Here is a 13,147-nt window from a genome sequence, read left to right on the forward strand (position 1 = left end):
TGATTTGGGTCTTTTTTTGTTTTTATTGATTTCAGAGAGAGGAAGGGAGAGTGAGAGTGAGATAGAAACACCAGTGATGACAGTCATTGATCGGCTGCCTCCAGCACACCCCCTGCTGGGTATCAAGCCTGCAACCCAGGAATGTGCCCTGACTGGGAATCGAACCACTATCTCCTGGTTCATGGATAGACACTCGACTACTGAGCCACGCCGGCTGGGCTTGATTTTGGTCTTGATGTCTTCTGCCATGTTATTGACTCCTAAAGGCACCACAGAAGCCCCTGGCAGCTCAATGTGACCCTCAGCAAAGCCACCTCCATCTGACAGGAAGGGGAATTCTGGGTCATTATTATACTCTATCTTTTAACTCGAAATGTTTAACATAACTTTATTTAACCCTTTTAATATGTAACACTTAAAAATCTTTTCATAGTAAAACAAATAGATAAAACTACATCAAACAAATATGTAGCTAATAATTATTACATAAGTATGTAATATATATTAAATAAATGTAATTTTTTTTAATCCTTACCCGAGGATATTTTTTCCATTACTTTTCAGAGAGTGGAAGGGACAGAGAGAGAAACATCGATTGGTTGCCTCCTGCACTCCCCCGCACGGGACTGGGCCAGGGATCAAGCCCAGAACTCTTCAGTACTCCAGTGGATGCTCTAACCACTGGGAAAAACTGGCTAGGGCTAAATATAATCTTTTTAAAAATGAACACTCTTGCAACTAACACTCGGACCAAAACGTAAAACTTTGCCAGACCCCCCAGGCCCCCAAGCATAATTATAAGAGTCTCCTTCCTCCCAAAATTAAGCTACTTTCCTAACTTTTCTATTGCACTTCCTATGTTTCTTTACATTTTTAGCATCTAAATGTGCATGCTTCCTTATCTGTAAATTGGGCTCATAGCAGCACTTATCTAAATGGTGGTCGTGAATCAACACATATAAAGCAAGTAGAGCACTTTTCTCACCTAATAAGCACTCAATAAATATTAACCATTATATTATCTCTGACACCCTCTTCTCTACAGGAATTAGAATCAATTACCTAGTTACGTTTTAATTAAGGTGTCTGAATAATTGAGGACATTATTTGGAGAAACGGCCACTTCTTGGCCAATTTTATGGGACAAGGTCCATATATTTTCCAAGCAATTAGTATCTCATTCGTTACCTTGTACTAGCGCTGCTGAATGAAAGTGAATGAACTTTCTTCCTTTGGAGAAAGTATAGTGTTCAAAAAGGAAAAAAGAAAAAAAAGGCTTTTTCAATGATTCCACTACAGCTATTTTCTTCGGGCAAAAATATTCAAAACCCTGTAACTCATCAGTCCTCCCACTTCCCCGCTCAAAGGCTCTGCCCCTACAACTTTACCTCCTCTCTTCATCGCCATAAGTTTTGTAGCTCTAAAAGCAAAGCGCTGGCATATAACCTGAGGTTTCTCAGCTGAGGTCCAGGAGCAGTTATACGCGCCACGCTGGATGTTGTACACACCCTTTGCAGGGGGCTCAGGAGTGTTCTGACTCCCGCTGATTTTATGTTTTCCCCCAACCCCCGCACCCTAGCACCCCCAATTTCTCTTGCCCAAAGCCATTAAGCTAGGGAGTGCCACTCGCCTCTGGAAAGGTTTTGCGAACCTGTCTTTTCTAAAGCCGGGGGGTAAAAAAATCTCTGACATCCCACACAATGTAGAAAGGCTGCACGGGTTGTTAGAACTCGGCTCTCAATTTTAAAACCCTATTAAAATGCACAGTTAACACCAACCCGAGAGCAAAGAGGGACGCGGGAAAGGACCACGAGGACCGGGTAGTCCCGGGGCCCATCAGCCCCCTGCGCGCGAGGGGCGGGGTCCTGGCCGGCGGAGGTAAACAGAGCGACTACGCCTGCGCGCAGCCGCCCGCGTCACGTGCCGGCGCGGCCCGGGCCTCGGTGGTTTCCGGGACCGCTGCTCGGCTGCCGTACGGAACAGCCGAAGAACTGACAAGAGGCGTCACCTTTCCCTTAGGGGGCGGATTCGGGTGGCGGCCGAGCGCGCGGGCGGAGACGCCCCTTTCGCCGGGAGGCGGGGAGTGAGGCAGTGTCCTGGGCACGCCTGGCACCGCCGTACCTCGGTGGGACATGGCCCGCTGTGGGGAGGGGAGCGTGGCCCCGACGGCACCTGTGGGGTCCCCTGGCGTGTGCAGTAAGGGGTTGCCAAGGAAGGGGCCGTGTGAGCGGCGCCGGCTGAAGGCGTTGGTGTCGGAGCAGCTCGGCCAGGATCTGCTCAGGTAGGAGGCGGCGGGAACTCTGGCCGCTTCAGTTCTAACGCGCCCACCTCCGCCGCTGGCGCTGCGGCTCCTTCTCGGTCTCGGTTCCTCCCGCCTTGTTCTCTTCGCCTCGGGCGATTGGGGATGTTCTGCAGTCTCCTCCCTATGAAGCGGTTCGCTCCCGAGCACCTCGGAGACCACGTACCAGGTTCAAAAAGAGAACCCCGGGTGTAAAATAAAACCAAAATCAATATCATAGTTACGTGCAGCACCAGTAACAACACGGCTTAGGTCTTGAAAGACAGATATCGCTAAGGTCCGGGTGCCCCCAGGTTTCTTGGTCCTGAAACGTGCACAAGTTTTTCTAAGCTTAAGCAATTTTAAGAAAAACGATAAAATTAGGCAGAAAAAAAAAATTAGAATGAGGAAGAACAGAACAAATTACTCGAGCTTTGGAGGTTTCTTTTTTTCTGAGCTCTCTTTAAACAATTTATCAAATGCTTACATAGAAACAGCGATTGCAACCTGCCTTCCCCTCTCCACCTAGAACACTCTACAGCTCCCAGCAACTCCCAGCTCCCATGAAGACTAAAGCAGATAGACGGAGGGTTGTTGTGAAGCTTCACCCAGGCTATGGTGACCCTAGCTAAAGTCATCTCAGTTTATAAAGAAAATAAAGCTTAGAAGTATTCCCTAGCTAATTTCCATTTCCACCAAAACATTGATTCTTGATCTTTAGTGTGCATCAAAATCACCTGGAGGGTTTGTTAAAATTTAGATTTACTGGGTCCCAGACCATAGGCCTAATTCAGTTGGTCTGGGATGGGCCCTGAAGTTTTTGCATTTCTAACAAGGTCCCTAGTAATGCTGGTACTGCTGTCCTCAGGCTACATTTTGAGAACTACTAAATTAGAGTAAACAGTTACAACTAATAACTAACAGTTGTGCAGCTGTCTACATTTAGGCTCCAGCAGTTAACAACTGAACTTTATAAGGTAAAAATGTTTCCTTTTAATTTGGGCCTATCAGAGATGCCCCTTTGTCTCCACCAATTGTGGATTGATGTAAAAGATGGAAGAAATAAGACTGAAGTTGTGTTTCTCGGGTAAGTTGCTGAGGATGAGGTACTCCTCTTCAGTGGCTTTATTCTTCTGACTGTATTGTGAGCATAAAATGTCATGAATTTCAGGAAGTTAATATATCTAATGTATATAAAGAAAATGAGGTTAAAAGTACAGCACTTGAACAACTTATCCTCATTCTAGCAGCAGGTAACGATGGGACCCTGAGCTCCCGAGTTATTACAAGTAAAGAAATACAGGTGTAGCATCTTTTTAACTACAAAACAACTTCACATGCTCACGCAGCCACCTTAAATGCTAATATTCTTTAAGCACAGCAATAGCTTTGATTTTTTCCTACAAATATTAATGAAGTAGCTAGCACCTACTGTGTACCTAGCTCTGTACGAGGTCCTGAAGAATGAAAGATTAATAAGACATGGCTTTGGTGTTTATGCTTAAACTCTAGTGAGAGAGATAACAGCCAAACAAAAGTGATGTTGGGTCCTGGCAGTTTTGCTCAGTGGTTAGAGCATTGACCCTCAGCCTGAAGGGTCTCAGGTTTGATTCCAGTCACGGGCAGGTAACTTGGTTGCAGGCTCCATCCCTGGCCCTGGTCCAAGGTGTGTACGGGAGGCAAGCAATCAATGTGTGTCTTTCTCATTGATGTTTCTATCTCTCGCTCTCTCTCTTTCTCTCTCCCACTCTCTGAAAAGCAATGGAATTTTAAAAATATCCTTTGGTGAGGATTTTAAAAAAAAAGTGATGGGACCCAGGTGAGTTGTGGAAGGCTTTTTTAGGGTGACATTTGAATTATCTCTTGGGGGTTGATTAAAATTGAATAGGTAGAGATTAGGAAAGGAGAAATCAGAGTGTATTTAAACAAGGGGAATGGCTTTTACACAGGCATAGAGATTTGAAAGAGCTTGATATAGTTTGGGAAAGCAAGTTGTATTGGATTCTTCTAAACAGCAAGGAATAGACATCTCTGGGCTACCGGAGGTAATAGGATATATAGAGAATTAAGGAAAAACAGGAAATAGTTTCAAAATAAAAAAGCCAGATCTGATGTAGAATTGGAAAGTTGCTGGGGATATAAAAGCAACTGTACAGTAAAACTAATTGAGAAATGGACCATTATTCACAACAATTGTAGTAAAAATACTTACTGCCTTCCTACTATTAGCTAGACCCTGGTCTGAGACATAATGGTTTATTTACTCCCCTGTGAGGTAAGTCTTGTTATTATTCCCATTTAACACACAGGGAAACTGAGCATTAGAGAATAAGCGGTGGAATGTTGCCAGTCAAGCTCACATTAGAATCACTTGCCCAAGGTCACACGACCAGAATTTGAACCCAGTCTGACTTCTCTGCAGTAGTTACATGAACTGATTTGTCCAGTAACTGTTTCTTTGTCTTTGCTTCTCTCCTTACACATTTCTTTTTCTTACTCTACTCTGGGTTAGCTTTGCAACTCTCTCAAGAGTGTGATTAGTTGGTCCCTGTTTACTATAGAACATTTCTGCCAGAGTTTACTTGTTTAACTACTGCATTGGCTGATGGCTAACCGTGGATCAGTCTGTTGTCCATCCACATGGGGTTAAGAGCCTCAGGGTCATATGGTACTAAGCAGGGCCATATGTAAATAATAAATGAATTTGGAAGCTTTATGTGGGAAGGGACTGTGTGATGGCAGGCAGTCAAAGTGACAGTAGATAAGCGTAAATGGGTAAACTAACACTAAATCATGGAGGCCTTTTTTCAGTAAAGAGTTTGGAATGTATTTGGAGGCAGTGGAAAGCCATTGGTACTTTTTTTTTTTAACATTCTATATTATTTTATATTAGTTTCAGGTGTACCCATTGGTGTTTTATTTAAGTAAAGGATCAACATATTTAGGTCTTGAATTGAGGAAAGAGAAATTGTAAACAAGGAAACCAGCCAGGAGATTTTGTGATAGTCTAGAGATACATAATGGTGGTGGAAATGGAAAAGGTGAAAGGGATTCATATGTGCTATTGGCGAGCTTTGCGACCAATTACATGTGGAGGAACAGGGAAAGGGAAGTATAGAAGATGGTGCCAAACCTTAGGACATTTGAAAGGGAGGAGCATGGTGAATGTTCAGGAAGCCACATCAAAGAGATCATTGGAAATATGTCTGGAGTTTAGGAGGGAAATTGGAAGAGCAGATATAGATTAAAGGTTGGTGGCATCACCAGCACCCAGTTGTCCAAACCAAATATTGGAGAGATCCTAGGTTATTCCCCTCAGCTTCTATATCCAGTCACCAACTACTGCCAGTTTTATTACCTAAATATATTTTAATCCCATCCCTATTCTCTTTTTAAAAAATTTATCTTTATTGTTGAAAGTATTGCAGGTATCCCCCTTTCCCCCCCCATTGATCCCTCCACCCTGCAACTGCACCCCATCCCCCCAGGCCTTCACCACACTATTGTCTGTGTCCATGGGTTATGTACATATGCGTATAAGTTCTTTGATTAATCTCTCTCCACCACCCTCTCACCCCCCGCCTTCCCACTGAGAGTCATCAGTCTGTTCCATGCTTCTATGTCTCTGGATCTATTTTGTTCCTCAGTCTGTTTTGTTTATTAGATTCCACATATGAGTGAGATCATGTAACCTGAATCAGGAAGAATCAGCAAAACTGAATAGGCTAATAACAACTGATGAAATCGAAGCAGTAATAAAAAAACCCAGCAAACAAAAGCCCTGGTTCGGACAGCTTCACAGGAGCTTTTTAATTCTTTAAGTTGTAGGGTCAGATAGTGTTGACTTTTTGTCTGGAAGATCTATCCAGCAAAGTCAGTGGGGTGTTAAAATCCACAGCTATGACTTTATTGCTGTTGATCTCTCCCTTAAAGTTTTTAAGGTTATTATTGATAGGTCCTTATTTATTGCCATTTTAATTCCTTATGCCTATGTTTCTCTCTCGCTTTATTCTTATGATTACAGCAGTCCCTTTAACATTTCCTGCAATGCTGGTTTGGTGGTGATAAAATCCTTCAGCCTTTTTTTGTCTGGGAAGCTCTTTTCACCATCTATTTTGAATGTCAGCCTTGCTGGATAGAGTAGTCTTGGTTTCAGATCCTTGCTTTTCATTACCTGAATACTTCATGCCATTCCCTTCTGGCCTGTAGAGTTTCTGATGAGAAGTTAGCTGACAGGCTTATGGGAGCTCCTTTGTAGGTAACAGATCGCTTTTCTCTTGCTGCCTTTAATAGTCTCTTTGTCTTTAATTTTTGGCATTTTAATTATGATGTGTCTGGGTGTGGGCCTCTTTGGATTCTTCTTGCTTGAGACTGTGCTTCCTGAACTTGTGTGACTTTATCCTTGACCAGGTTAGGGAAATTTTCTGCCATTATTTCTTCAAACAGATTCCTTGCTTACTTTTGACCTCCTCTGGCACTCCAGTGACACTAATATTGTTATGTTTCATGTTGTCCCACAGGTCCCTTAGACTATCCTGTTTTTTCATTGTTTTTTCTTCTTGGATATTTTTTCACGCTGTTGAGCGTCCTTACAATCAGTATTCTGAACTCTGTATCTGATAGATTGCTTATCTCCATTTCATGTAGCTCTTTCTGGAGACTTCTCTTGTTGTTTCATTTGGGGCTTGTTTTTTGGTCTTCCCATTTTGGCTGCCTGTTTGGGTTTGATTCTGTGTATTAGGTAGATCTGCTAGGCTTCTCAGTCTTTTTGGAAGGTCTCTGGTGCAGGCCAATGTCAGACGCAGTTTGTGACTGGCCCTGAGTACCCTGTTTGGAGCTATCAACAACCCAGGGCTTGGGATCTCCTCTGTTGGGGTTGGGTGTGTTTGAACAGGACCAAAATGCACACCAAAGTCTGCTTTTCCAGAGCCCGGGTCCAGAAGCAGATCAGGCAAAGACTCAAAGCACTCTGAGGTCTGCCTCTGCCTGCAGACTGATTAATCTGATTTTCTTAATGAGCCTCAGGCTGTAGAAACTCCTCTGGGTAAGGTGAGACTTTTCCAGCAAGGTGGGGCAATTGCTTCCCCCTTCAGGCAAAAGCTGCAAATTGTCTGCCTGAAAAAGATGTCCTCTGCAGTATGGGGGAATGACTCTGCACAGGCACAGGAATCCAGATGGGTGCCTTCTGATCTCAATCCCCAGAGCCCACAACCCTAGATTCTTCTCACACAGTTCTAGTCCACTCTGCCCTCCCTCTTCTGGAGCCCAAGGTGAATAGCTACACACAAACTTTGTGTGTTGGCTCTTTAAGAGGATGCCTGCATTTCTAGCCATCTCTCTGTGGCAGACAGAAACCCTGCTGCTTTTCACAGCCAGTTGTTATGTGGGCACCTCTCTCAGGTCTGGTGCTCTTGGCTGGGAAGCCCAGCCTGGCGTTTAGGCCCCAGAGTTCTCAGTGGGAACCCCCACAGCTGAGATCTCCCTCCGGAGCTTCAGCTGCTGCCTCTGGGAGCCCAGCCAGCCCTCTCGCACCTCCGCACTTTCTACCAGTCTCTATGTGGTCTCCATGTTTCCTCCTTGGCTATTAGGGTGCTCTCCAGCTTGCCTTCAGTTGCAGTTGATTGTTCAGGATGGTTTTTCTATATTTTAGTTGTAATTCCAGTTTGGTCCCAGGAGAGGGTTAGTGTAGCTTCCACTCAGCCCACCACCGTCTTTTCTAGACAGGCTTACCCTGACCCATCTTCAAACTTAGCTCCTGCCTCCTCTATCCCTGTTCTCTGTCACCAGTCATCTCCTGGCTCAAGTCCTTTACATCATTCATCTGTGCTGTGTAGTAGCTTTCTCATCTTCATTCTCATGTTCCCCTAATTCCTCTTCTACACAATTATCAGGTCACTTTTTGAAAAATGAATTTGTTCGTGTTTCAAACCATTTAGTAATTCTCCTTCAACTGTAAGAGTTTAGCTCTTTGCCTCTCACTCATCTTTATCCCTACAGCTGCCTCTTCCTCTTCTCATCTCAGTACTCTGCTGACCAATTTGTAGCTCCACACTCCACATACCAGGAACTCCTTTCTACCTTGCTTTGCTTCCCTGACCAGCTCTTATTCAATCTTCAAAATCCCATTTGGTTTTCATGCCCTCTATAAGGCCTTATGTCTGTCTCTGAAAAAAATTTACTTATTTGTGCTATTGAAAATATCATGCTCTTCAGTTTTCAGGCCTGGCCTTCCTAGTATTATTCTGTACACTCCTCAAGGGCAGATATTATGTTTTAGTCATCTTTATATCTGCAATGCTTAGTACATAGTATACTTGCTCAATAAATTTTTAGTGATAACCAGGTTTACTCAGCAGTCTAAAATGCTTTAGATAGGTTAATATGGTAGTTGTTGACAGAGAAATAATATGGAAAGAAGTTGGGCCTTGACATCATTAAGCCTTTACTCCAACCTGTTCTTCTAAACCTTACTGTTAGATGAGACAATAAATCTCCCTTAATGTTTAAGAGGTCCAAATTAGATATTGTTACTTGTAACTGATACAAGGGGTTTTATAAAATAAAAAGCACTATATTTTCACGTTAACAATTTTTAAGACACATTAACTTTTTTAAATTGAGCAAATACTCATGAGCATCTATTATGAGCAGCAAGACAGATTCTCGAGTGAAGGTTGTATGGCTAACAACTGCAATGCTTCCTTATTCACTTGACAAGTGGGGAATGGGAAGAAGGTGAGTGGGCGAGAGGAACAAATTATTTGTACAATTTGAGTTTTTATTAATTTTTGAGAGACCAATACATTTTTGCATAACTTTAAAAATCAACTGAAAATAATTCATTGATGAAAATGTTGACTAAAATGCATTTGTTTGCTCATTGTTTCCAAGGTTCTGAAAGCTTTGTTCTGAAGCATTTTGTTTAGGGTAAAACACAACAAAATTTAACAAGCAGATATCGAGCTCTTGCTATATACTGGGGAGTTCATTGTCTAATACGGAGAAAAAACACATAAAAATGATGATGTAATGACGGAAGTACTGTAATAGAGGTGTGTACTGAGTGTGATGGGATCAGAGGAAGGAGCCATTAACTTGGTCTTCGGGGAGTGAGTGTCAATGGCAACATTCTAAGCTTTCACTGTAATGGATCTCTTCATCCATTACTTGTACCTCCTATAGTGAATTGGTTCTGATTGCCAGTTATACCATGTAATATACAAGTCCTCTGAGAATACGTACCTTGCTGATGATAGTGTTATAGTAATATGAAGTGCTTAATATAGAGAGAGTAAAAATATAGTTACCACGGAGACAAAAGATTATATTATCACAATTTCTATTATGATGCTAATTTCTGTTCTTCTGTCTCTTTACTATACATGTAATCAGTGGGCATATATACTATGTCTGTACATTAGTAAAGGTATTTGAATGGGTTTTAGATTATTTTAATAATAGATTAGAACATCTGTAATATTTTCAACAATAAAGATTTTTTTTTTTAAATGGGAAAAAAAATAGATTAGAGCATGATTAGTTGTGTTTGTTGGGGGAAGGGGATGGAAAAGGGCTTAAATATCACATTCTTGACAGCCAAATCTGCATTTCAGACTTGGTATTTGACAATAGTCAGAAGAAAGTGTACCAGTTTCTAATCTGTATTGTCTGTTGTTATATCTGGTTTGTTGGTGTTGTTAACTGGTTACTTTTTTGGCGGCAATTTTAGTAAGATTTTAAAAAATTGATTCTGCACAATAGTCAACTATATTACTACTTTGTATTTTTTTCAAAATAAATCTGAAATAGAAAATCAACATAAGTAGCAGAAGATAAACTTTACTATTATTAAAAGGAATAAAAAGAAATATTTTTTGAAAAAGTATCTTACTCTTTAAGTGAAATTACTTTTGTTTTCACGTATAACTTTTGGAAAATTAGATTCTAAACCAGTATTAGTGTTCTTTGGAATGAACTGAGAACAAACTTTTTTGTATTAACATTTATTTTATGTTACCTCTGTATTTAGTTTGTGTTATTTTTAAAACCTATTTTATAACAATGGGTATATTACATATTTATGAGTATCACTAATTAAACTATGGTTCCTTTTTATTCCTGACAGGCTTCTAAAGGAAGAAATCCATACAGATGTTACTTTCTCTATAGGTTGTACTTTATTCAAAGCACACAGAGCGATCCTTTTAGCAAGGGTTCCTGACTTCTATTTTCATAGTATTGGACAGACATCAAATAATTTAACAAATCATGAGCCTGTTGCTGTGGAGAACTTTGAAGCTTCAGAATTTAGGACATTTTTGCAGTAAGTGCATTCTTTATCTTTTTTTCTTATATTTAAGCCTAATATGTAATTCTTTTTAAAACATATGTATATGTTTTTATTTCATATATTTTTATAAACTTCTAAGAAAAAGCCATTCATTTAAATTCCAAATTACCTTAAATTAGTATTAGCAGAGGCTATGTATTAGTGTTAAGAGTATTAGGAGACTTAGTGTTGGGAGAAGCTAAGTACTAACTTAAGATTGATCTTGAGAGAGATCTGCCTTCTGGCTGTGCATTATCTTGTTTTATGATTTCTCTTAGCCTGTTTTCTCATGTTTAGGACAGGAGTTTGATAAATGCTTTGTCCTTCATAGCACTTCACAGTCCTCTCTTTTAAGCACTTAGTCACATTATATCTTGTATTAGGTTAGTCATATATGTCTGTGGTTATATAAGCCCCCTGAGATTAGATCCTCTCATTGATGTGAGCATCCCCAGTGGTATCTCATGTACTCTCTTGCACATACAAAGTGTTTGTGATGTACCCTCCCCCTCTTTTTTTTAGTGCTTTGCATTGAAACGTCTACATTACTATAAAGCATAAGTAGAGGGTTAAAATGGAAAATATGAGATTAAAAATATTTTTAGTAAAAATTCTGATAAAATAGATTTTTGAGGTTTTACTTTGTAAAATTCACTCCTTATAAGTGTCTTCAATGCATTCTTTCTTTTTAAATAACCAATAAAGATTTTGAAATATTCCGTTATGTTGTTACTTTTTATAGAGTTCCTTTGGTGTATACTTGAGTTAGAGTTGGAAATGCAGTCTTTGAAAAGTTGTTTTTTATACAGTGACTTCAGATATGGATCAAATGATTGACAGTGGAAAGTAGTGCTTGCTTTATGACCTCATGATTAAAATTTAACTCAAGATCATTAAAATCTTTGATTTTCCAATAAGACATCCCCTGTTATAGTTGTGAGAGAGAGTGTGTGTATATTTGTATGTGTGCATGTGTGTGTGAAGGAAAGAAAAGAGGGAAGACCTTTGAATTTTCAGTTTAACATCAATAACTGGGAGATGCTGGGGTAAAGTGTCAGTCATGTAAACACATAGAACAACACAGAACAAAGGATTCCATATCCCCTGCAGCTTTCTTGGGTGGTGGCTATTTTCTCTCCCATATCCTCTGTGCTAATAGGGCTAGAAGTGGGTGGGATAGGTATATTCTTGTATTAATTATATTTAACTATATTTTCTGTGTTCTTGATGCTTTGGCATTTGAGGCCCTACTGACCCAGTTGGTGGAAGGACTGCTTCTCCCAGGATTAGCTAATTTCCTGTAAGCATGCCTTTTATAAGCAAACCAGTTCAGAGTTCATTCAGACACCCATGGCTTTTATCTGGTTCTTACACTCCAGAAAGCAATATTCCTCTGCTCTAATCATTCCAGGGCCAGGTACCAAGCAACTAAAAGACCACCTTTATAGCTCAAAGGACCCCCCCTCCACATACACACACACACACACACACATTCAAATTATCCAGTCCTAAATTTGCTCAGCTGCTTGCCTTGCCTCATTCGCCCCTTCCCACAAAACCACAATAAAGGCTTTTGCCCACGCTTTGCCCTTGCTCCTCCTGCCTCCAGACCCACCCTGTTGCTTCCCCATTCAGCCCTTCCTGATGTGGTATTCCCCACTCCTCTTGGGAACTGCAAGTAGCTATTTTTCCAATGACATTCGTCTCCTGATCTGTTGACCTCAGCATACCTCCATAAAAACAAATTCCCAGGTACATTTTTAAATGCTTGTGAACTGTATTAGTTCTTCCAGACCTTTCTTTCTTCTTTCTTCCTAAACCCTGTCTTTGAATCTCATTTTACAAGTCTGTACCACTAGCCAGTCATGTGTAGATCCCCTGGTCAGTCAGCCTCATTCCTCAGTGAAACTGACTATTGCCAGTTTCTCTTGTAACAGACATTTTGCTAGTTGCAGTTGCCACATAAATGGTGTTTTCAGTACCATGGCTGCTTAGTTCCTTAATCCCCATCTTCTAATAATCTTGTTTCCATTATATCTCAACCACTCAGTACCAAGTGAAAGCATAATTTATGTCATTATCAGTAACTGCAACTCTCCACAATCTGAGTCCAAGCATCTCAGTCTCTTAACTTCTACTTCCTATCTTTCTAGCTTACTCCCTTAAAACTCCACTTCTACTAATTCATCAACTCCACCAGGAGCTGCAATTAATCTTACCACATTTTTATTGTTTCTTATCTTCATATATTTTCATTTCCATCCTTACTCTGCTTAAATTCCTTTCTATCGTATCACTTCCTTTACATAAGCCTCTGTTCCCTCATCACCTCTAAATTTGTCTTATTTGCATGTCAGAACTCCAAACCTTAATTGTAATCCTTTGACTTCTCCATTCCTGCATCCATACAGTTGAATAAAACAAGAGAAAAACACATGCTAATCAGTCTTGCTTTAAATCATGACCATGAACCTCAGGTAGACATTTAGTGCTGTTGGTCATATTACATGAATCGTAATATTTCCCTAGTTTCATTTGCT

At 40.7% G+C, this 13,147-nt stretch overlaps 1 protein-coding gene across 1 annotated transcript in view; it reads left to right on the top strand.

The window, feature by feature from the left end:
• The first annotated feature begins 1,909 nt into the window (after positions 1-1,909).
• The window catches only part of BTBD8 (BTB domain containing 8), a 78,429-nt gene continuing 67,191 nt past the window's right edge, over positions 1,910-13,147 (top strand). Inside the window, exons 1-2 of the mRNA XM_081144974.1 lie at positions 1,910-2,281; positions 10,404-10,601. Coding sequence (XP_081001100.1) covers positions 2,133-2,281; positions 10,404-10,601 — 347 coding nt within the window. The 5' untranslated portion in view covers positions 1,910-2,132. The remainder of the gene's footprint in view (positions 2,282-10,403; positions 10,602-13,147) is intronic.

This window comes from Miniopterus schreibersii (assembly GCF_964146895.1).
Source record: "Miniopterus schreibersii genome assembly, chromosome: 8".
Lineage (NCBI taxonomy): Eukaryota > Metazoa > Chordata > Mammalia > Chiroptera > Miniopteridae > Miniopterus > Miniopterus schreibersii.